Genomic DNA, 25,589 nt, shown 5'->3' on the forward strand with positions numbered 1-25,589 from the left:
TAAGTATTGCTTTAATGCCATCAAGTCTACAGTGTCCATTGCAGTGTGGCCCGTTAGACAAAGCCTAATCCTGGCATTGGGCAACAGTCCAGGGTGGTGACCTGGAAGGGGAAGACTCTGTCCAGAATTGGTGGTGATGTCCCTTGGGACACTCCTATCCTGTCAAGTATAGCGGCCTTTAGGCTATCCTCAAAGGCTGGTAGGTGGTGTGGATTTCTCTGGATTGGAAAGGTACATGCCATACAGCCCAGGTCTCCTTAGCCCACTAGGCCATTACTGCTGTCCACTTGAACATGATAGGCCTCTGGATCATCACCTGGACCCAGCTTGGAAAGGGCCAGGCCAGTACCTAGTGTTGCTACTCTGATGGGGCTAGGCTGGCCACCTGCTGGAGCGCTGACTCTTGAAACTCTCTCTTGCTGTTGGCTATGTTGCTGCTATTGAATCACGGGGCCTCTTGTTGTCCCTTGAGAAACAGTCACTAGGCCTCAGCCTGGGCCTGTCATCAAGCAGGAGTGGCAGGAGCTCTTCCATCAGCCCCTTCTTCCCAAAGGGGAATTCGGACATCCTACTGTGGTACCAGTTGTCACAGGGTGGAGTGAGCCAGAGGAGCTTTTTGCTAAGTGACCCTGCCTCATCTTACAGCAATCAAATGACTATTGAACCTAGGGTGGCCACTTGGGCCTTACATATCACAGTAAACAGCCTTGTGTTGACTTTGATAAAAAAGGTGCAGTGTGAGTTAGGCTCTGGCCAGGCTTCTTGGGTTACAACACAGAGATCAAAGAATCATAGACGATCAGGAGGTCATCTAGTCCAACCCCCTGCTCAAAGCAGGACCAACCCCAACTAAATCATCCCAGCCAGGGCTCTGTCAAGCCGGGCCTTAAAAGCCTCTAAGGATGGAGATTCCACCACCTCCCGAGGTAACTCATTCCAGTGCTTCACGCCTCTCCTAGTGAAATACTTTTTCCTAATATCTAAACTAGACCTCCCGCACTGCAGCTTGAGACCATTTCTCCTTGTTCTGTAAAGTAAAAGAAGCAGCTGGAGGCAAAAAGGCATTCTTTAAACATTGGAAAGTAAATACTGCTGAGGAAAATAGAAAGGAACAAACTCTGGCAAGTCAAGTGTAAAAGTATAATTAGGCAGGCCAAAAAAGAATTGGAAAAGCGACTAGCAAAAGACTCAAATTGTAGTCCTCCCAGGGTTCAGGTCCTTAATTAGTGCAACAGGGGCTTGTCATAGTATTCCTTGGATGGAATATCTCTGTAGCCCTCCACAGGCCCAGTTCTCAATCGAGGGGCCTATCTTAGTACCCTTGCTGGTTTCCTGTAGCTCTCCCTGGGCTCAGTCTTTAATGAGGCCCACAGTCTTTAGATAGTCCTGGCCCTGGTATGGGACCGTCTTTATTCTCTCTAGCCCCAGCTCTTCAGCTGAATCGTTCAGTTCAATCAATCTCCTTCTGAGGGTATCTCAGTTCAATCACTACCAACCCTCTTCGGGGTTTTCAATCCCTTCTCCTGGGCCTCTGTAAATTCCCCTTCTTCAGGACTTATGTCACTTTCCTAATGGCTGGTGGGGGGGACCCCAAGCCCACCCACTATTCCAAGTCCCATCCCAGGGACCCCATCAGTAGCAGCCATCTGCTGTGTCCTTTTTCTGTATGCTACATTTCCCTGGGCCACTTCCCTGCAAACCCTGATACCTTCCTTTAGCCTTAGCTCAGGGCAATATTGTACTCAGTCCCAGCAGCTAGCCAGGAGCTCTTTCTTGCTCTTCCAGTCCCTGCTAGCAACTTCTCTGTTCATGCTTGTACAGGTCCTTCAGCCAGCCAGGAGCATCATCCTCACTCCTCTGGCTCTAGACAGCAACTGACTCTCATTGATACTGCAACTCCTTTTATAGGGGCCTGCAACACTCTGACTGGCTTCTCTGTGTAGCCTCCCTGATTTGCTGCTTCCACCACAGCCTCTCTAAGCTGCTTGGAGGACGCTCCTCCACTGCCCTTTTTCTGGGAAGGGATGTGGTAGGACCCCAAGGACCCCCAGCAGGGCCCCTGGGCCTTGTAAACCCAATCACAAACTGTTGCCAGGGGATGTTGTAAAGGCAAAAAGTATAACTGGGTTCCAAAAAGAATTAGATAAGTTCATGGAGTTTAGGTCCATCAATTGCTATTAGTCAAGATGGTCAGGGATGCAATCCCCTACTCCGCGTGTCCCTAGCCTCTGTCTGCCAGAAGTTGGGACTGAAGGACAGGGATGCATCATTTGATAATTGTCTTCTTCTGTTCATTCTCTCTGAAGCACCTGCCATTGGCCACTGTGGGAAGACAGTGATAACGAGATGACTGGTTCTGTGGATGAAGGGAAAGCAGTGGTCGCGTTGTTCCTTGACTTTAGCAAAGCTTTTGACACTGTCTCCCACAGTATTCTTGCCAGCAAGTTAAAGAAGTATGGGCTGGATGAATGGACGATAAGGTGGATAGAAAGCTGGCTAGACTGTCGGGCTCAACGGGTAGTGATCAATGGCTCCATGTCTAGTTGGCAGCTGGTATCAAGTGGAGTGCCCCAAGGGTCGGTCCTGGGGCCGGTTTTGTTCAATATCTTCATAAATGATCTGGAGGATGGTGTGGATTGCACCCTCAGCAAGTCTGCAGATGACACTAAACTGGAAGGAGAGGTAGATACGCTGGAGGGTAGGGATAGGATACAGAAGGCCCTAGACAAATTGGAGGATTGGGCCAAAAGAAATCTGATGAGGTTCAACAAGGACAAATGCAGAGTCCTGCACTTAGGACGGAAGATTCCCATGCACCGCTACAGACTAGGGACCGAATGACTCGGCAGCAGTTCTGCAGAAAAGGACCTAGGGGTTACAGTGGACAAGAAGCTGGATATGAGTCAACAGTGTGCCCTTGTTGCCAAGGAGGCCAATGGAATTTTGGGATGTATAAATAGGGGCATTGCCAGCAGATTGAGGGACGTGATCGTTCCCCTCTATTCGACATTGGTGAGGCCTCATCTGGAGTACTGTGTCCAGTTTTGGGCCCCACACTACAAGAAGGATGTGGAAAAATTGGAAAGAGTCCAGTGGAGGGCAACAAAAATGATTAGGGGACTGGAACACATGACTTATGAGGAGAGGCTGAGGGAACTGGGGATGTTTAGTCTATGGAAGAGAAGAATGAGGGGGGATTTGATAGCTGCTTTCAAAGACCTGAAAGGGGGTTCCAAAGAGGATGGCTCTAGACTGTTCTGAGCGGTAGCACATGACAGAACAAGGAGTAACGGTCTCAAGTTGCAGTGGGGGAGATTTAGGTTGGATATTAGGAAAAACTTTTTCACTAGGAGGGTGGTGAAACACTGGAACGCGTTACCTGGGGAGGTGGTGGAATCTCCTTCCTTAGAAGTTTTTAAGGTCAGGCTTGACAAAGCCCTGGCTGGGATGATTTAATTGGGGATTGGTCCTGCTTTGAGCAGAGGGTTGGACTATATGACCTCCTGAGGTCCCTTCCAACCCTGATATTCTATGATTCTATGACATGATACTGGGCTACATGGAGCATTGATGTGACCCAGTATGCCTGTTCTTATTTATCTTATTATGCCCCAGCAGATTTATGTACTCTGTTGGAAATAGAGAGCTGATTTAAGGCTCAGAACAGAGAATGGGAAGGAGTCCTTATGTCTGGCTTGGCTGAGTGCCAGGAGCATCCATTCAGTAGCCAGAAATCTTGAAGTGGGGTAGGAGGGCAATTAGTTGAGTTGGGAATAGAGCTGGGTGCTCTATTTTGTCCATCCTGCAATAAAATTCCCATTCTGTAGCAAAATGAATCCAAGACCTTTCCTGAAAAATGAGATTGAGGGTAAGAGAATAGCCAATAGCCTAGTGGTTAGGGCTCTCATCTGGGAGACCCAGCTTCAAGTCCCGACTGCAAATCAGGCAGAGCAAGATCTTGAAACTGGGTCTCCCAGGTGAGTGCTCCTAACCACTGGGCTAGTGTCTATTCTGGGTTCTTGTGTTTTCACTCTGGTTTTGACCAGAGATTCCATCCTGGATCTGAGAAAACTTATGTTTCTGTGAAAAAAAATTAGTTTCAATGAATCAGCATTTTCTGATCGAAAAAACATTTCATCCAAAAATTCCCAACCAGCTCTAGTTGGGATATGGAAAGGATAGGTTCTGTAGGAACAGAAAGACCTGGACAAAAGAGAGAGACTATTGAAAGGGAGTACGGGTTAGGCAACTCCAAGAAAAAGACACTTTCTGTAACTGAAGCAGGGACGTTAAAGCAGTAAATTTAGCATTAGAAAGAAGGCAGAGGTAAGCTAAAGAATAAAGCATTGGGTCAGACATTAGCAGGAAAAGAGGAAGGAAATTGTGGTGGGAGGGTGGGTTTTGATTTAGCAATCACAGTTAAAAAGAGACATTTGCTTGCTGGCAACTACCCATTAGCTAGAAACAATGACCAACATCATCACCTGCACATGTTCCAAATTGGTTTTCTTTCCCTGACCGGCTTTACCCCCCTTGTTCTAAAGGACTGTTTTCTGGGAGAGTGGGAGCTCTTCTGTGTGAAGGGAAAAGCCCCTCCAGCAGTGACATGCTTAGAATCACAAGCTAGACTAAACCTGACTTGGATCTCTCTGTGTTGAGGTGTGGTGGAATCACTGAGTCACAGAGCACCTGCTTCAGAATCCAGGACTCTTAGCAGCAGCACTGAATACATAAACTGAAAATCTATTATGGTCTGTTATCAGGTTACTCTTTTTTGTTGTAATGGACTGGGTGTGGCAGAAGTTCTCAAACTGCACCTCATGATTTGTCCAGGGAGAGATGGTTGTTCCCATCCTTGTTTCCTGCTGCTAAATTATATAAAAAGACCACTAAAAATACATTCCTCCTATTACTTTTTTAGGTAAAAACTGTTGTAGTTGCCCAAGAGATGTTATTAGAGATTTATGAATGAAAAGTGATGCGTAACAGCTAGGTATTATTTATTATTAGTCAATGGAAGGGGTGGTTTGTACAATTATGAATGGGGGGAGGTAGCTCAGGAGAAAAAATTCTTATGAAAATAACCTTGGGACAATGGTTTATGTGTATCACTAGACAGACAAGATGGGTGAGGTAATATCTTTTACCGGACTAACTTCTAATATCCTGGGACCCCCGCAGCTACAACTATGCTGCATACAACATATGTGTGTCACTGTCCTCTACTGGAGAGAATCAGAACTGTTTCACTAAGTTATCATTTACTGCTCAGTTTCTTAATTATCTCAAGAAGTAGGGGCCTGTGCTTTTCGAGCAGCAGCTCTAGTTTGACTCCAGGAAGTTCTGAGAGGCCAGGTTGTGCAACAGAGTGACAACGGCAGAGTACCTGGAAGACCACAGATTTCCTATACCATTGATTACAAATTGTTATACTGGTTAGGGTTCAGTCTTGTCTGGCCCTAATTATCTTCATTGCTAAAATAACTTACCTGTTTGCAGGTGACCTCTGTCATCCCATCACTAGCGGCTGTACCAATTCAAGGAATGCTTTTTAAGAATAACTGCTGCAAATCATATGGTACACATGCAGTAATTCCTAATAGAAAATAGGTAGAAAGACTATTTCTGTTAGGATCCTGGATGGTGGGAAATTACTTTGGCTGCTATACAAAAGTCATGGGACCAGCAGTCAGTCTCTCTTCCTCACCAAAAGAGAGCAATTTATGGTGTAAGCAAGCCTGGGATTGCTAACCCTGTCCCTTATATGTAACTCATATTAATTCTACAAGGGAAGTACATTGCATTGACATGTGTGAACTACTGCTTGGGTGTGCACACATATATATACATACATGTATATGTATGTGTGAGGGGTTGTGAGTATACATATATGCACTCATGCATTCATAAGTATGATACTATGTATGCATTTGTGTGATTTTGTATGAAGTCTTTTCATAGATTCCATGGCTAGAAGGAACCACAGTGATCATCTAGTCTGATCTCATGTCTAACATGTCTTGTATATGCATTAGCATGTTATGCATATCCATTCCTAGGAAAATACGCCCCCAACATATGTATACATACGTGCAGTTTTTTTGTACATGAACATGTGTGCTTTTGTGTATGAGTCTGAATTGTTTCGGGGCATTTATGTGTACACATTTAGTATGCCTGTATATTACTGCTGTATATGCACAAGTATGTGGTTCCTTTGTTTTTGTGAGCATATACAGTTGTGTGTTTTGTGTATCTGCATATGTGCAAAGCTGTGTATGCATACATGTATGCTCATTCACATTTCTATGTTTTTGGGCAATGTAGGAGAAAACAGAACGTATGTATACTTTGTGCAAGTTTTCTTTCATGTTTTGCGCACAGGTTGCGATGTGGATAAGTGTGTATGTGGGTTTTCAAGATGGCTGTTTAGAGCATATATGTTTGTTCATGTTTTTTCATGTACCAGCATATTTGTGCCTGATTTCCTGTGTGCATGTGGTCATACATGTTTATGCAGGTACCTGCATCACTGTGTATGTGTTCATTTCTACATATATGTAGTGTCCATTAGCTATGCATATGGGTAGAGCTATATACTTCCATGAACGTAGGTGTGTGTGCGGGGGCGGGAGGGCAGTCATGAGCACACACACATAGGGATCCAAATATTTGTATACCTCTATGCAGCCTCAGTTTTCCCATCTTTAAAATGCGGGTAACAATACTGATCTCAACCTGCTGGTGAAAAGTGTTATTGCAGAGCTGTTATTGGATTATCTGTACTTGTACCTTTGGGTGTCTCAGACAGGGGAGCTACCACTACCCAAACCACCACATACCTTACTTGCTGCCTCCCCATGGCAAAGGTGCTTCTGGCGAGCAGTTGTGATTGTGGCAGCCCCAGGCCCTTTGACAGGCAATAGAACACCAGGGCCCCTTTCGCCCCTCCCCCACTCTCCCTGGGAGCTGATCCCGGGGCTCTGTGCTGCCCCTCCCCATAGGTTCTGTGGAGAGCTCTCCTGCTCTCTTTGCCCCTCCCCCAGGGCTTTTTGGGGAGCTGTCCCCATTCCCTTGCCCATCCCCCAGGTTCTGGAAGGAGCTGACCCATGGGGCTCTGTGCCACCCCTCGCCCCAGGTTCTGCGGGGAGCTCCCTCTTCCCCTTTACCCACCTCGTTCTCAACACCACTTGCTTCGCCCCTCCCCCCGTTGGCGTCCTCCTCCGCCGTTTCCGGTTCCCCGATGACGCACATCCCAGCGCTACCTGCCTCCGCCCCTAAAGCGCGCCCCCGACGAGGCATTGCTCGCGAGCGCGCCTCGTGAGCGCGCACCGGCACGTGGTCCTGCCGGAACCAATCAGAGGCCAGGGATTTGGGGGGCGAAGCGCGCTCTCGCGGACAGTTGCGGCGGGAGAGACGCGGGAGCTGGAAGCGTGACTGTGCCTCTTCCCCGCTCCCGCCAGGCCGGACCCGTCCGACGCCGCCATGTCCGAGGAGAAGCCCAAGGTAACGGCTGGGGCCGCCGCACGCGGCGCGGGGCCGCTGGGCCCACGCCGCTCCTCCGCGCCCGGCCCCGGGCGGGCTCCCCGCCGCGCAGCCCGGGCCCCGCAGGCTCTCTGGGGCCCGCCGGCCACGCCCCACAGCGGAGAGACCCGGGGTCCCGCGAGGGATGCTGGGAGCGCGGCCTGGCTGCGGGTCGGGCCTCCCTGGGGTCGGCGGCGACGTCGCCGAGAGGCGCTGCGCCGGACGGAGGTGCTGTCAGGGGGAGCGTCCGGTTCGCTTCGCTTCGCTTCGCTCCGCTCTTCTCGGCTCGCCCCGCCCCCGCCTTCGCTGAGCTCACGCTGCCCACCTCGGCAGCGCGTTAACTCCTGGCCTGCGGGGTCGCTCCGTAGGGGAGGCAGTTGTGTAGTGAGTAGGGCCTGTTTCAATGGACCTGGGGCTTCGTGGTTAAGAAGGCAGGTCAAAGACCTACACCTTGCACTGGCAGCAGAGAGTGGTGAGGTCAGGACGGACCTCGGTTTCTGGAGGCCTTCATTCCACGGTGCTAAAGACTGGCCCCAGAGCGGAGTTGTGCACCGCAGTCTTCATCCTGGGTCTGTAGGCGGCCTTTCTAGCTCTCTTGGGCCCATGCCACAGAGCGCCTTGAAGATAAGACCTGAGACTTTGACCTTGATTTGAAAATCTGTATGCAGCGACTAGTGAGCGGAGGAAGGGTTTGAAGTGCTAGCAGTAGCCTGTGTTGCTGAGGAAGACACATTACAACATTCCCTGCTCGTGGAGTTTGGTAAATGCTGAAGAATACGTGCCCAAGTACGTTGCATTGCTCTAGTCCAGCTGAGAAGCGACAAAGTTTGGCCAGTTGACATGCTTTCATTGACGTGCCCTGACGTTATGGGATTGCGATAATGTTAGTTTGAGAAATATAACCAATTTTACAAACAGCTACTATACATCTACAAAACATAGAATATTAACAATTGGAAAAGTGAACTTGCCACTTCTTTATCTGGAAAACCACATGACAGCTATATTGCCATTTAGGGGCTTGTCACTGAAGAAGAAAAGATTTTTACCAGAGGATGGAAAGCTGAACCGATAGAGGTGGGATCAGTTGATGAGCCAGCCTCTTCCTAGTAGTCCCAGCAGTCCCCAGGGAACGTACTTGATACAGGCTCCACCTGTGCCTCTTTAGTGGAGGCATGGCCAGTGGGTACTTACTAAGTTCTTTGATTCTGAAATGTGTGGAAGCTTCTGAGTTTCTTGCTCAGGGTTAAAAACAAAATTATGGTTCACCAGGACCTTGATAGTTCTTTGGGTATTAAGAAAAGCAGTTTAGTATGATTGAGTCCTCACTGCAGGTTGTCCATATATTGATAATTCTGGATGCTGCCTTGTTTCAGACTCGCTATTGCTATGACTGTCATCTCTTTGAAAATGTGAGTAGAAGAGACCAAAGGGCATTACTTACCACAATCAGTTGTCCTCAATTGTGAAGTAAATATAACACGGGTGAGCTGAACTAAACAGAATTTAAAGGTAGGTCTCTTTGAGATTAACAGAGGGAAGGTATTTTTCAGAGATAATTCTTGAATGAGATGAGTCACAGATTCTGTGCAGAAATGGGGTTTATGTACTACCAGATTTAAGTTGAAATGCCATGTTCTTTGTATCCACAAAGAACCTTGAATAGAAACTGAAGAACTTCTTGTTGGCTGGAACTAGAACAATCATTCTTAAATAGATGATATATGAGGCACTGTTAGATTGTTACTTTATGGGGTGGTGAGGAGGCCAAAAAGGAAGGGTGTGGGAATTACTGAGAAGACTTGCGTGAATAATCTTCAGAGCACATCTGTCAGGAGGTATGGTTCAGGAGGAGAAAGTTCTTCAGTCTTCCTATGAAGACGGTGAGTTCCTTGGCTGAAAAGATTTTGTTCTCTAGAGAAGACACCACAGAGGGGCTTTTGGCTGGTGGAGGAAAAGAGATGTGGCAGCTGAAATTTTCCCTTACGTTCCTGAAAGAGGATTGGTTGGGCGAGATCTCATTCAAGTCTGAGGAATTCGTTGGTGTCTTTTGGGGGGATCCCCTGAAAAGTGTTATCTCACCAAAGGGAGCTTGAATGACAGAGGTGAGGCTGGTGGGCAAAGGAAAGCATCCTGAAAAGCCTGCAGTCATGGTGCTGTTTCCGTTAGTTGAGACATACACCCTCAATTGGTCAGTTCAGTCCATAGTCTAGGAGTACTCTTGGCAAGTGAGACTCAGCATCAGTGAGGAATCCAACATTTGCAAGCAGTGCTTTCTTCCATCTCTAGCTAAGAGACTCTGCCCCATCCTGGTGGACAAAGACCTGGCCTTAGTTATTCATGGCTTTGGCACTTCTCAGCTGGACTACACCAACATGATATACCTGGGCGTGAAACCTTCAGAACTTAGGAAACTCTTCCTATTGCAGAAGGCTGCAGCCCATCTCCTCAGCAACACAGGATACCATGAGCACATCACATCTGTATTCTGTTCTCTAATCTGGCTTCCCATAGACTAGAGAATCAAGTTCAAGATCTCAGTCGTTATCTTCAAAGTGCTCTTTAGCCTGGGCCCAGGATATCTAAAAAATTGTCTAAAGCTCAGGTATGAAGACCATGGTCGACAACCCCACTCCTCTGGCACAGTGGAACTCTCAACAATAAGAGTAAAGGTTGTCTGTGTGGGAGACCAAGCTTTCTCCAGGGGTTGTCTGAGACATTGGAATCAGCCAGCCCACCCCACCCCCACGACTAAGTACTACCTCAAGCCTCACCACTTTCTGTTCCAAGTACAAGGTGCATTTCTTTCACCTTGCCTTCTCTACTATAAACACTTAACAACACATATTAAAAAAGCAGTGGATGTGGGAGCAGACACTAACTCCTCACTTAACGCATTCCTGAAAAATGCAACTTTAAGCGAATTTAATTTCCCATAAGAATTAATGAAAATAGGGGGGGTTAGGTTCCAGGGAATTTTTTTTGCCAGACAAAAGGCATTATATACAAAGACAGTATAAGTTTTTAAACAATTTTAAATAAGCAATTTAATACAGGCACTGTACTGTTGTTGGGAGGTGCCCCTGCCTTACCCCACATGCAGACAACAGCTCACTGCAGACAACAAGGCAGCTGAAGGTGCCATTGTAGACTAGGAAGCACCTTGTACAGCAACAGGGGCAGCTTTCCCTACTGTGAAAGCACAGGCACCGCCTTTGGGGGGGGGGGTCAACCCCGGGCCTGCCCACTCCACCCCTTCCCCCATGCCCCCACCATTGCCCCGCCTCTTCCCACCCCCGCTTCACCTTTTCCCCGGAGCACGCCGCATCTTCGCTCCTCCCTTCGTCCTCCAGCCTCCTGAACACCGCAAAACAGCTGATTGCCACAGGCAGGAGGCAGGGAGGAGGTTGCACGCTGCATCCTTGCTCCTCCCCTTGAACGCCGCAAAACAGCTGATTACCACGGGCAGGAGGCAGAGGGGGGATGATGCGCGCCGCATCCTTGCTCCTCGTCCCCCAGCCTCTTTAATGCCTCAAGACAGCTGATTGCTCAAGGGGGGAGCGGGGGGAAGGTGCTGATCCGCAGGGTGTGCTGGTGGATGGGAGGCCCTGGGGGAGGTGTAGGGGAGCTGACGGGGGGGCTGTCAGCCCACCTTGTTACAAATTGTGCAATGCTGTCTCATAAAGTCGCTGCTGTTCTGGAGAATCCTGCAAGCTGTGGACAAAGCAGGTGGCCAAATGACATTATAAGGGAGCATTGCACAACTTTAAATGAGCATGTTCTGTAATGGAGCAGAGCCGTAACACTGAAACAACGTTAAGCGGGAGGACCTTAAGTGAGTTACTGTACTCCCCTGAACATACTTCTCCCTCGTGGAGAGGATGAGAGACAATATATGACAGGTGTGTAGTCACATCACTTCGCATGCTACTGGAAAGTATTTGGATATTATCATGATCCGTGCATTTTAAGAACCTATATAGAAAAGAATGAGATTGTCCTTGGAGGTCTGTGTCCAAAGCTTTAAGCCACATATTGTGGCAAGCTAGAATGTAACAGGGAAGGGTTTTAGTGGAAAAACTAGCAATGATGTAGATAGTTATACAGGAAGCAGAGTGCTAACTTGTAAATCTTTAGCTTTTTCTTGACTTTTGCAGGCAACCTTAGATTTAGGGTGATACATGGACTGTATGATAAAGACATGTGAGCAAAGACTGGAGATTTAAAGTAATTTTGTAGGACAATGGGCAAATATTCAAAGCTGCACCCCAGTGTGCTTTTAAAGTTTTGGTCCACAAAATCCATAATAGTCCTTGTTCCTTTTATTGGGGTTAGAAACTTCATGTGCTGAAAGCAGTCTTGAGACGAAGGAAGGGAGAATCAATCTAGGGGCCAATGAGGACTGGACTTGACAAGCTATATTTGATATAGCTTTTCTGTGGCTCTGCAGATAGATATTTTCCTCTCTGAATTGTACCCTTCAGAACCTGGAATCTTTTCTAGAGACTGTTTTGGAGAAGATCACTTTCTTTCTTACTGCTGCTCGTTTGGAGGAGTGTGCCGTTTTAAGGAAAGGGTGAAATCTCCACCTGGTAGTGGAGGATCTGACCTGAGCTATGGCACTGGCTTACTTGGAGAGCTCACCTGTCTTCTGCTGATAACTTGGGTGAATGTTTCTGATAGTTGTATGATTCTTAAGATGAAGAGCGTGATTAGGACTTTGCATTCTCTGTACTTAAAGGACAGTCATTGCTCTTTAAAAATCTTAACTGAATTTATCTGGTGCTTATCTGGTAAGGTGGTTGAACTAGTGAGGCTGTGTTTGATGGAAACGTCTGTGTTCTCCTTTGGTAGATACCAGGACTATCAGGAAAGAAAAGGGCAGGATTATGTCTTGACTGTCAGAAGTTATCTTGTTTCTAATAGTAGTTATGTTTGGCTCAAATGTTTAACACCAACAAAAGATGGGAAATAAAGAGATGACTGTTTCAAGTTTCCAAAAATATTAGAAAACTATTATAGTACCCAAATATGTGCTAAGATATTTTTGTTTTGTGATAGCACCTAGATGTCAATTGAGAAAGGGGTCCCATTTTTCTAGGTAATATACAAACATAGTGATAGTCCCGGCCCCTAAAAGTTTGTAAGCTAAATAGACAAAGGGTAGGGCAAAGGGATATAAAATACAAATAAGGTGAATCCAGTGATGGTTTGAGAACATGTTAGTGCCTTGGAGGTTTTTTGTGAGGGGGGGCATTGTGATTAGGTGGGTTGAGGTTAACAGAAAGAGGAAGGGAGATGGAAAATGCAGAAGGGGGGGGAGTGTGGAGGGCAGATGGAGTGAGATTTAAGAGAAGAGACCATGAGGGAGGGGGGTAGAGTAAACAACTAATCAGCAGAGGAATGTCCAAAGGAAAAACTAGAAAACAGGTTATGTCTACACTACACACACCTTGTGGTGGTGTGTAGGTTATGTGTTACTACATACTGCTGTGCAAAGCAAGCTGTATCCACGCTGCAGCGTAGCTACATGTCAGTGAAGGCTTTGGCAGGGGTAGGAAGTGCGGAAAGGCTTGGCTCTGCTGCTTCTCTACTGCCAGAGTCTTTCACTGCCATGGGGAAGGACCCCAGCTTTGGGGAGGCAGCTGCAGGACAGGTAGTGCTTGCGCGAACAGAGAGCCATGTTGGGTATGCGCAGGGTTCAGGCATATTGTTAACTGACCTAAGCAGTGCCTGTCCATCTACGGTGCTAGTTATTAACAGTGCTAGGGGAGTATGTCATCTATGTACTCTACACACTACCAAAAGGAGTGTGCAGTGTAGACGTACCTTTAGATGACATCATCATGTGTCCGATAATGCCATCTGCAGCTGCTTCTTTGTTTGTTGCCAGCTGAGACTTTAGCTGGTTCTATGCAGCTTCCCCAGAGCCACATGGTTGTGGGGAGGGATAGAGCCTGGTGTTCCTAGGGGCAGGAGTTCTCTGTCTAAGGAGTGCTGGGAAAGGGAGGGAACCTGTTGGCTTCACTCGGAGCTCATCTTCCCCTCCTCCAGTGTGTTTTACCTGCTGCAACTGCTTCTGCTAAGTGCTTATCAGAATCCTGCCTCTGGGAGCTTGCAATCAAAATAGATGACACAGAAAAAGGAGTGGGGTAAATGGAGGCAACACAAGTTTCAATATTCTTTCATATTCTCCTGGTTTAGGTTTTGTACCCCTCTGATTGATTGAGAAAATCTGAGGGGTAGCCGTGTTAGTCTGTATCCACAAAAACAATGAGGAGTCCAGAGGCACCTTAAAGACTAACAGATTTATTTGGGCATAAGCTTTCGTGGGTAAAAAACTTCTGTATCTGAAGAAGTACGGTTTTTTACCCACGAAAGCTTATGCCCAAATAAATCTGTTAGTCTTTAAAGTGTCACCGGACTCCTCATTGTTTTTGAGAAAATCTGTATATTGTTAGCCCCTGGGGGAAGGGTGAGGCCAGGTGGCTACTTCATGATCTCAGGACAGATTAATGTTTTTTTGTTTTTTTTTTTTTCCAAAGAAACATAGTTCAGAGATTTGGAACTGACAGCATGGCTACCTTGATTGCTGAGGAAAAATATATGTGTGCTGCCAGAGATGCTAATGTGTGGTTTCTGGGCAATTCCTGGATCACAATGTTGGAGAAGTTTGCAGGAGAGTAGTAAGTACACCATGACATGGAGATTACTAATTGCAAGTTGATTTGTGTGGAGAGAGAAAAAAGAGGTTGGAATCATGTTTTGCCCACTGTGCAGTGTCTCACTGGTGACTTAAGAGGTTGTGATGTGTCAGACATGGTGATTCAGTGAGGCAGAAATTATTTGGGCCTTATTCCTGGTGTACTGCTAACACAATGTATGAGTGCAGATTTGGACTGCATCAGTGACTTGTGCCCAGGAGCTGTGATAGTTTCCTTTAATTTGGCTGAGCCTCTGAATAATCACTACAGTGACAATATGAAAGCTATTAATAAGTGTTGGAAGAACATTAATTGGGAAATTGGAGGGTTCATGGCTAATTGAAAATTTTGTATTGTGTGACAGAAATATTTACAAGGCCTGACACCTCACTGTTTCTTGTAGTTGGGGTACATCTCTCGCACAAGGGTCAGAAAGGATTTTTCAAATGTACAGAGGGTTTTAGGATGTATGATCAGTACTTTCTTACGCATGTTTCAGCACTTTTGAGAATGACTGTGTAGGTGGTTACATTATTTTATTTTTTTTTAGATTTAACAGAGTTTTAAATGTTTGTTTAGAATCATAGAATATCAGGGTTGGAAGGGACCTCAGGAGATTATCTAGTCCAACCCCCTACTCAAAGCAGGACTAATCCTCAATTAAATCATCCGACTGATTTTTGCCCCATATCCCTAAATGGCCCCCTCAGGGATTGAACTCACAACCCTGGGTTTAGCAGGCCAATGCTCAAACCACTGAGCTATCCCCACCCCCCCCCCCCCCACCCGGTATATGCTTGTATATAGTTGGTTTGTAATAAATGACTGTGACGTTCCCCTTGAGTATTATCTGGACCAGTGATCTGCTAGGCCTCTCCAATCCTTGACTCTGGGAGCCAGCCTTACCCTGCTCTGCTGTGAGAACTCCCACTCCTGGGCTGTTCACACACAGCCTCTGGCATGTAAGCTGCTCCCAGCTACTTGCAAGCGAATGACTAGCCAATATCTCTGGTCCCAGACACAACCCTGGGAACCTCTGTCTTGCAGTGTCCAGTTATGCCTTTTGGACGCTGCAAGCTTATATAAGTTTGTCAATTTAACAAAGAAAAGGATATGTACCAGGCTTGTACTCCCCAGGGGAGTCTTTGACACGCCTCAAACCAAATGCATCGCTTCAGGTAGAATAAACAGATTTATTAACTGTAAAGGTATATTTAAGTGATTATAAGTCAAAGCATAACAAGTTAGATTTGATCAAATGAAATAAATGCAAAATGCATTCTAAACTGTTCTTAACACTTTGTGTCCTTAAAAATTTAGATGCTTCTCACCACAGGCTGGCTCTCTCCCCTTTGATCAGCGCTTCAGTCTGTAGGTGAAAGAGAGAGAGCACGGCAAAATGTCTCTCCCTTGTATCATGTCCTTTCTTTCCTCTTGGCTTTGCCCCCCCACCCCCTTTCAGAGTCAGGTGAGCATTACCTCATCGCAGTCCCAAACTGCCCAAAGGAAGGGGGTGGCTCCCTCGAGGGTCTAACAGATTCTTTTGTTGCTGCCTAAGACAGTGTCAGTTGTTTCTGGGAGGCTGGGCTGGGTTTGTCCTATCCATGCCCTAATGAGGTGTGAACTGTCTCTGTTCTTGGAGATGTTTCAGAGTAACAGCCGTGTTAGTCTGTATTCGCAAAAAGAAAAGGAGTACTTGTGGCACCTTAGAGACTAACCAATTTATTTGAGGATGAGCTTTCGTGAGCTACAGCTCACTTCATCGGATGCTCATGAAAGCTCATGCTCAAATAAATTGGTTAGTCTCTAAGGTGCCACAAGTACTCCTTTTCTTTTTGTTCTTGGAGAGTTTTTGCATGGGCTTGCTTTAAGCCATGAGGATACATTTTTAGCCTCATAACTATATACATAAAATTATAGCCTATAACCATACTGTAACAATTACTATAACATCACTATAACAACCATGCTCAGAGCATTATGAGCCTTCCGAAGACACCCAACATGACAAACTTTGCATTGGATACCACATAATTATTTTATAAAGATGAACATGGGGGTGTAAGGTGTTCCCCTGAGGTACAGAGCGTCACAATAACTGTTCAGCAATTAAAGTGCTTGCGGTCTATTATGCACCTGTGTAGGCAAGCATGTTCAATTCAGAGTTTGAGGACAGTGGGATAACTCAGTGAATGACAGTTATTTCACTGAAATTCATGTCATAAAGGAATGTGACGCTTAACTTTCACATTTGAAGTAGTTGTGAGCCTTGGCACAGGCTGATTGGGCCACGTTATAAACTTTGATTTACTGAGGAGTTCCTCCATCGCCCCCCACCTTCCTCCTCCTGCCTCCCTCCCAGAAAAGTTGCATCAGGACCAAGGAGCAGCAACCCAAGCTCATAACACATAGAATCATAGAAGATTAGGGTTGGAAGAGATCTCAGAAGGTCATCTAGTCCAATCATCTGGAGTTCTTTGCTCCAGAACTCAGAGGTGGCGAGTTGCATGGCTGGGGATTCTGTGCAGGGTAGACAGCATTAATTTGTTTACCTAGGCATGCAGTACTGGGTGCATTGTATTATTTAGGCTTGGTAGGATTCGATTTAAATTGTTTGTTAGTTCTTAGTAAATGTGGATTTTGCCTGATGCACTGAAATTGACAACAAAAATCTTTTGGCCTCTCTGCACTGTTTGCTTGTAGGGATCTGCGTCACTGTTCCTGTGGCTGCACAAGGAGCCCTCTGCGACGCTGTTGCCACAGTCCTGCTCACTTACTCACTTGCTGTCTGGGGATGCGGTGGCCTTCCCCTAGCAGGAGTCATTCAGTAGCATGGTGGCCTCCCCTGTGGCTGGGAACTCATTGACCTTGCAATCCAGGCTGAGGGGGTCACTGCTCTGCCCTGCCGGGACCATAGTCCTCTCTATACCTTGCTCCTGCAGGGATTCAGTACCTTGCAGCTGTTCAGGGAGGCCCTTGCAGCACCACTGTAAAACTGAAAATGTATTAAATTGTGCCAAGCTTAGTGGTGTTGTAGGGGGAAAAGGTCTTTGCATAATATTTATGTGGGATCTACTCCTTTCTCTTGACTGGGACATACAGGCTCCCATAAAGCATTGTCTTATTGCTAAGCATGGTGTCTGTCCTTGAGGGATAACCATTGCCTTCCCAAAGGCGTTTGATGGGCAGTTAAAGGCTGAGGACCTGGAATTCAAGATATTCCTCACCCACTCCAGGGGACCCCCATCTAACAGCTGCTCCTACTTGAAATAGTCAAACAAATGTCTCTCTAAAGTAAACTTTAGAAAAGGGTGTACAAAATTTCTCTTACACTTTTAGAGACTTGCAGATAGCTAGACATAGCAGCCCAAAACAAATCCTGGATATCCACTAATGGGACATTTACCTGTTTCATGTAATTCACCGGAATTCAGATTGCATGGGGAGGAGAGGAAAAGGGGGATTAGAATCTGAGAGAGAGAGATTAAGTGCTTTGGACATATTACTGCATCCTCTGTACTCCATAGCAATGGATTGCAAGGTACCAGATCTAGTTAGAGCAATAATTTTTATTCTGTTGTGATTGAGTCTTTATTTTGACTTGTTTGATAAGTAAGGAAATTTATTTCAGTGGTATACAGGGTTATGCTCAGAATAAGGAGTGTCTGCACAGCCACGGGCATGAGGGAGACAATGGGAAATTCTGGCTGTGTGTGCGTGTTTGTGCAGAGCTACTGATAAAATTATTGCTGTGATGCAGCTCAGAATAGTCTGTTGGTCAGTCAGTTGTTACCCAAGGTAGTGCATGGCATCTACTAAGTCTTTGGGAGACCCAAGCTGTGAACAGTATTTAAGAACACATTCACTTCTTTGCTTGCATAGATGTGCAACCTGGAAGGAGCACAATGTGCATGTGCCAATAAAGAACAAAACCAAGAGGGTTTCTGTGCAGCCACTTATGCTTGTCTAGGTAGGCTGAGAGAATGCGCTAATGCCATTGCCTCTGGTGAACACCCCACCAATGACATTTTTAGTCTGAACCTTTGTACACCTGTGCAATAAAGATTTAATAACTCATTTTGCTTGGTAGAAGCTGTCTATGTTATAGCAGATTTATATATTATGGGGAGGCTTACTGTGAACACAGTAGGATAGTCAGTAGCCGGTCTAAACAAATTTTTATGTTTTATCCAGTGGGGGAAGAGCCAGGGGCAGAGGCCTGAGTGGGTTCAGAGCAACTTTTGGGGGGCGTGTCCTTTAACAGTGTTAGTTGGAATCCTGGGCATGAGAGTGAATGGGTTGTAAAAGGAGGTGAAGAGCTTGTACATTTCTTACTCCTGGGGGGATTCTGCACCAAAAAATTCAAAATTCTGCATATTTTATTTGTCAAAATAATGCAGTATAATCACACCAGTTTCAATTGTTTTAGTAATTTATTTAAATTACAATACAGAAAAAAGTCACAATAACTATTCAGCATTTCCCAAACACATGGAAGGTAAGTTGTAAACAGTTGGTAACTAATACCAGGCATTCCAATTATAATCCTGGATTTAATTTAAATTAGGTTTCAGAACACCAAACAGCAAAAAAAAATTTTTTATAAAAGTAGAATGTCATTTTAAATTGCTGAGACTTTCACACATGAAAGTCATACCGTTTTGCTAATCATTGTCCTGGACCTGGCTGGGTACTTTGGGAAGTGCTTGGTTCTGATTTTCCTGACATTTTGGGCACGTCTACACTGGCAAAGTTACAGCGCCGGTCAGAGAGCGCAGAAGGAAAACCGCTGTTGTGTGTTCACACTGACAGCTGCCTGCGCAATAGCGTGTTCACACTTGCAGCGCTATTTGGAATGGTGCACTCTGGGCAGCTATCCCACAGAGCACCCTCTTTCTCTTTTGCAACTAAGACTTGTGGGAACACGGAGCATCCTTGGTCCAGTCCCAATGCCCCTTGATGCGTTGCTTCGCATCCCAGCAATCCCTGTGCTTCTGTCCATGTTTGGCATTATCTTTCAATGGTTTCTGTACGGCGTGCCCTGCCTCTTTCAGGTTGCAAGAATGGATCCCTAACTGCTGACCAGTAAGCTGCTCGCTCTGACCAACACGTCACAAGTGACAGTGGAGTTATTCCTTAAACTACAAAGGCAAGAGGAATACGAAGTTGATCTTGCCATACATAGTAGCTACAACAAGAGATTGCTTGTGGCATTCACGGAGGTGCTGACCAAAGTGGAACACCGCTTTTGGACTCGGGAAACAAGCACTGAGTGGTTGGATCGCATTGTGATTCATGTCTGGGATGATGAGCAGTGGCTGCAGAACTTTCGCATGAAGAAAGCCACATTCATGGGATTTTGTGAGGAACTCGCCCCAGCTCTGCGGCACAAGGACACAAGAATGAGAGCTGCCCTGTCATTGGAGAAGCGTGTGGCAATTGTACTGTGGAAGCTGGCTACTCCAGACTGCTACTGATCTGTCACTAACCAGTTTGGAGTGGGAAAGTCGACCGTTGGAGTCGTGTTGATGGAAGTTTGCAGGGCCATCTATCGCATCCTGCTCCGAAAGACCATGACTCTGGGCAACGTGCGTGACATTGTGGATGACTTTGTATAAATGGGCTTCCCTAACTGTGGAGGGGTGATAGATGGCACTCACATTCCAATTCTGGCACCAGATCACATAGCCACCAAGTACATTAATCGCAAGGGGTATTTCTTAATGGTTCTCCAGGTGCTTGTGGGTCACCATGGGTGTTTCACGGACATTCATGCAGGCTGGTCCAGAAAGGTGCATGACGCATGCATCTTTTGGAACACTGGCTTGTGCAGGAAGCTGCAAGCAGGGACTTTCTTCCCGGACCAGAAGATCACTGTAGGGCAGTGGTTCCCAAACTTTAACAACCTGTGAACCCCTTTACTAAAATGTCAAGTCTTGTGAACCCCCTCCTAAAAATGAATATTTCCAGGGATTTTCTCCTTTATCTGAGAATAAATTATAAAAGCAGTGATCTTGGAAATATAAAATTTATTTTTATGACATGCTTATTACACACTATTATTACTTATTACAGTATTTTTGTTACATTATGAAAGCGGCAACACTCATCCAAGATCTCGCTTTTGTAGCTTATATCACTTTGAAAAGTCTGTTATAAGAAAAGGCTCCTATGTTTTATCAAGGAGTATCAGATGTGAAACAGTTTGAAGGTATTTAAGACGCCAACTCAGAGTTCCTCCAACACAAGCATTCAGGTCTTGAGCAGTCCAGTACAACAAAGCTTAAACTTGTTCTTCATCATAATTTTAAAAACAATACTAACTGCCTATTTAATTTTTAAAATATCCACCTCCCTGTTTTATAAGGAGTCTTGAAGTTTAAATCTCCTCAGTGTGATAAATATGTTTGCTTTGATCTGCTTAGCTCTTGGAAGTCCAGGGGCTACGGGCTGCTGGCCCCGTGCTGCCTGAGGTCACTAGGGACAGCTCTGTCCGCCATTAGGGAATTTTCCCCCGAGAACCCTCTGTAACATTTCACGGACCTCCAGGGGTTCTCGAACCCCAGTTTGGGAACCACTGCCATAGGGGAAGTTGAAATGCCCATTATGATCCTGGGAGACCTGGCCTACCCTTTAATGCCGTGGCTTATGAAACTGTACATGGGGCAACTTGACAGCAGCAAGGAGCAGTTCAATAACAGGCTGAGCAAGTGCAGAATGACTGGAGTGTGCATTTGGCCGTTTAAAAGCCTGCTGGCGATGCCTGTATGGGAAGCTGGACATGGCTGATGACAATATTCCTATGCTTATAGCTGCGTGCTGTACGTTCCATAATATTTGTGAAGGGAAGGGTGAAAGCTCAAGTCGGGGCTGGACCGCAGAGGTTTAGCGCCTGGAGACTGAGTTTGAACAGCCAGAGACCAGGGCTATTAGAAGGGCACAGCACGGGGCCATAAGGATGAGGGATGCCTTGAGGCAGCAATTTGAAGCTGAAAGTCACTAATATTTGCTGCTATGCTTGGGATTGCAGTGCTTGTAATGCTAGGAGGTGACTGGTGCACATGATGCAATAAGGGGGTTTAACATAATTGCATGTTGCTTTGCAGTGCTCTTTTTGCTTTCACTTAATAGAATAAAGATTGCTTTCAAACCAACATGGTTCTTTTATTAAAAGACAACAACCAGAGGAGAGAGTCAAATGACAAAAATACGTCAGCAGGAAGGGGGGTGGGGGAAGGTGGAAGGGAAGGTCTCCAGAGGAGAAGGGGTCTCGGGATGGCTACAGATTTGTGTATGTCCAGGGATCATACCCAGCCTTCTCCTTTGGAGTCCAATGTAGCGGGTGCTGTACTTCAGCAGGGCCAAACTGCAGAGGGATGGGTGTTGAGTGCAGTGGGTAGTGGGAGTCCACACTGCTGGACTGTGAGGAGGGAGGAGTGGAATGCTGTGGGTAGAGAGTGGAGCCAGGAGGTTGATAAGTGTGTTGGCAGTGTGGGTTGTGGGGGGGGAGGCATGGGAAAGAGTTTTGTAACAGCGGCTGCAGGGGAGGGCAGGCACGGAGCTGCTTGGTTTGAAGAGCTAGTATCACCTGGAGCATGTCCACTTGGCACTCCATAAGGTTTAAAAGCCGCTCCATGGCTTCTTTCTGGTGTGCTGCGTTCCCTTTCCGTCCCTCTTCTCGCTGTCCCGCTACTCCTTCAATTCCTGTTTCTCAGCGGCAGAATGCATCATAACCTCATGGAGAAAGTCCTCCTTAGTTCTTCGTGGCCACTTTCTAATTCTGCACAGCCATTCTGCCACCGATAAGGGAGGCTGGCCTCTCAAGGTCATCTCTGTGAAGTTTAAATACAACATTTTACAGAAGCAGCATTTTTTGCAACACAGACAACACTGATTCAGTGCTTTAAAACACAGCCAGTACTCGCACACCTGTCACTAACTGGCTGACCCCAGGCAAGCACACATGAGCCACAAGACCCCCAAAATGGTGAGTAACCACAGGGCCACGGTGAATCACTCTTCCTGAACCTTGCTGTACACTGGGCATGTGGCTCCTGAAGGGGGGCTTGATGATCATTCCTGTCCCCACACTTTCCACAGGATGTGATCATTATGGAAGATATCTCGCTGCTGAGGGTGAGCAGGGAATCTAGGGAGGGCCTTCTCCAAGACTGCAGCTTCTGCCCTGGCCCCTATGTGGCTTGCTTGTGTGCAGCAATGGTCCCCCCTCCCCCCCCCCCCCCCCCCCGGACGGCACAGTGGCGCAGGAAAGTCACCATTAAAGGGGCAAGAAACAAAGCAGCTCTGCCGAGGAACCTGCAGCAGTGGATTGCCCAGTATCTCCATGAGAGTTCTACTGGAGATCGCTGAGGGAAATTCCCATGAAGTGAGGGAGTCTTATCAAGAGCCTGTTCTGCTGCTCAGAATAGGCATGCAGTGGGAGACAAGCCTGCTTTCTGCAACCCTCCTGCCCCCAATAAATTGCTTCAGCAATTCTCAAAATCAGATCCACTTACCAGGGGCCTCCTCTCTTCTTTCCGCTTTGCCACGATCAACTGCTGTGACTAGCTAGGCTCCTCCGGAGTAGAAAAGAAAACCTGACTGCATGCATCTCTGGCCTCCAAGCCATCCTCTGCCTCTGGGTCCCCCTCCCCCTCTTCATCCAAGATTTCCTCGTCCTGGCTCAATCCACTCTCGAATGGCACATGAGCCAATGAAGTATCCGCAGGGGCCTTTGCAATGGAGATGGGGTCACCACTGATTATCACGTCCAGCTTCCTTTGTAGAACCAGCAGCTTGTGGGCGCAGCACTGGAGCAGCGGTTTGCCTCCCATGCCTTATGGTAGGCATTCCGCAGCTCCTTCACTTTTACCCTATACTGCAATGTGTCCCAGTCATAGCCCCTTTCTGTCATGCATCATGAAATCTGTCTGTAGGTATCCTAATTCCTACGGCTGGAGCGCAGTTGTGACTGCACCACTTCCTCTCCCCAAATGCCAATGAGGTCCAGGAGCTTGGCATTGCTCCAAGTGGGGGATCGCCTGGTGCGTGGAGCAGGCATGGCTACCTGGAAAGATGCACTGAGACCACTGTATATATCACCGAGGAAAGAGGAAGGGGACTTTCAAATTTGCAATGTATGGGGTGGGGATGACAGTTGGTCACCTGAGGGCAGGTCAGTAGAGTTCAAATCGATGACCAGAGAGGCGAGAAGAGGTATTGTGGGACACCTCCTGGAGGTCAGTCACAGCGCTGTAGTTGCCACGGTGTCTACACTGGCACTGCAGTGCTGTAGCCCCGGTGCAGAAAGCTCTACGCCTCTCGTCGGGCTGGTTTTTTTAGAGCGCTACAACTGCGCAGTTTCTGCGCACTAAGTGGCTTGGCAGTGTGTGCACCTCAGGAGTTACAGGGCAGAAAGCTGCTTTACTGCGCAGAAACTTGCCAGTGTAGACGGGCCCTTTATTGACTGCTTGGTAAATGTTTTATTGCCTTCAAAGTCTTTTACTTACCCATTTAAATAAATCCTGAACTGTAATCTAACCCCACTGTGCCACTTTGGCACAGAAAAAAAGTCAGAGAACACACAGATCTTCCTAGCTGAGGATCCCCTTACTATCATTTATAATAAGACTCCTTTACATCACTCTGGCCTTAAAACTTTCACAAATTTTATGCTCCTGGGAGAACTGACTGAGAATGGGAACAGTTGATTAACAATAGGAACAATTTCTGCCTCCGAGAATGAGGTCAATTAACCATCAATAGCAATTTTAACAACTTTGCTACACAGTCAGGCTGCTACATCTGTGCCTCAGCGAATGAGATCAGTTAACTCAGGGAAAGTCTTCACTGGCAATGTTAAAGCAGTGCTGTAGCACTGCTTTAATGTGGCTTGTGTAGTCGCAGCATAGTGCTGGGAGGGGGCTTTCCCAACACTCAAAAAACCCACCTCCACGAGGGGAATAGCTCCCAGCGCTGGGAGCCCTGTCTACACTGGCACTTTACAGCGCTGAAACTTGCAGTGCTCGGGGGGGGGGGTGTTTTTTCACACGCCTGAGCGAGAAAATTGCAGCACTGTAAAGTGGCAGTGTAGACAAGCCCTCAGGCAGGCTGCTTCATTTGTGCCTCTAGCGTTCTTCCTGCATAATAAAAAGCCCTACCCTTACACGCCAGGGAGCTGCAGTTGCAAGAGAGAGGGACAGAGTATCTCTCTCGCTTGTTGCCATGCACGTATGCCCAGCCCTGCTCCCTGCCCCCCAGCCACTCCCAATGGTGATCACCAAGGCACGCACGCCCAGCTTCCCTCCCCCGTCTCTGAGGCTGCTTCAGGCATGCTGGAAGAGGGATGTGTCCCCCAGCAGATTTTTTTTTTTTCATTTTTCTGTGCAGGGGGCACAGAAAAATGCAGGCCATATGAATTCTGTGCTTTCGCAGAGGTGGAGAATCCCCCTCCTGGAGTAATTTCAGCAGCTGTGTGGTTGGCAAAGTAAAGGTATGTGTGTTAATGGGGCATATTGGGGCATTACTGAAAGAGAGCAAAGTTAAGGTTGCCCATGAACACTTAACTATGCATTTCCTGGTTTTCAGACGTTTGAGTTTTGCTCAACTCAATGTTCTGCATGACATATCAAGCAGCCTTAACTCTGTATTAATTTAGTGTTTTGCCATTGAGTATAAATAATCTACTAACTTTCCCCTCAGGATGGTCTGAGTTTGCAGATGTACATGTTGGAATTTGTTCAGTTTTTAGTAATTTGTTCTAAAGTTTCTTGCTTTTACCTCTTTGCCTGCAAGTCTCAGAGGCAAACACAAAACTTCAGGTATTTTTCCTTTGTGTGCTGTGGAGAACATCAAACCTTTATACATAGGAAGGAATGCTTGTTTTGCAACAGTTTGCTGAAGTACTATCAGTCTTTTCCAGATTCTTAGGGTAACTTTTATTCCTAAATAGTGATGTCCATCTTTACATTTTGTTTTGCAGGAAGGAGTAAAAACAGAGAATGACCATATCAATCTAAAAGTAGCTGGCCAGGATGGATCCGTGGTGCAGTTCAAAATAAAAAGGCATACACCCCTAAGCAAACTAATGAAGGCTTATTGTGAGAGACAGGTACATGTTTAACACAGCTTTTATATGTTGTGGTCCAGTATTACTAATAAATTCATCATGCTGCCTGAGAGTCAATAGGATCACTTATCTTATGAAAGACCTTGTCATTATGGAAACTTTTCTTTTCATAAAATGTGTTAAATACCAATGTTCCAGAGAATGAGTAGACCCCATTATATGGGAGTATGGTAGAATATGTATTTTGAGGCCTAACTTTCTCTCTCTGGTTTGAAAAATTTAGTTTGTTATAC

General features: G+C 46.5%; 1 protein-coding gene and 1 long non-coding RNA gene across 2 annotated transcripts in view; one reads left to right on the forward strand and one right to left on the reverse strand.

The window, feature by feature from the left end:
* The window catches only part of LOC140917443 (uncharacterized), a 24,120-nt gene extending 16,619 nt beyond the window's left edge, over positions 1-7,501 (reverse strand). Inside the window, exons 1-2 of the long non-coding RNA XR_012160832.2 lie at positions 7,174-7,501; positions 5,490-5,596 (exon numbers count right to left, since the gene is read on the reverse strand). This is a non-coding gene — a long non-coding RNA (uncharacterized LOC140917443). The remainder of the gene's footprint in view (positions 1-5,489; positions 5,597-7,173) is intronic.
* SUMO3 (small ubiquitin like modifier 3) overlaps positions 7,340-25,589 on the forward strand; it is a 26,677-nt gene continuing 8,427 nt past the window's right edge. Inside the window, exons 1-2 of the mRNA XM_073360318.2 lie at positions 7,340-7,506; positions 25,210-25,338. Coding sequence (XP_073216419.1) covers positions 7,486-7,506; positions 25,210-25,338 — 150 coding nt within the window. The 5' untranslated portion in view covers positions 7,340-7,485. The remainder of the gene's footprint in view (positions 7,507-25,209; positions 25,339-25,589) is intronic.

The sequence above is a fragment of the Lepidochelys kempii genome, chromosome 9 (assembly GCF_965140285.1).
Source record: "Lepidochelys kempii isolate rLepKem1 chromosome 9, rLepKem1.hap1, whole genome shotgun sequence".
In the NCBI taxonomy this organism is placed as follows: Eukaryota; Metazoa; Chordata; order Testudines; family Cheloniidae; genus Lepidochelys; species Lepidochelys kempii.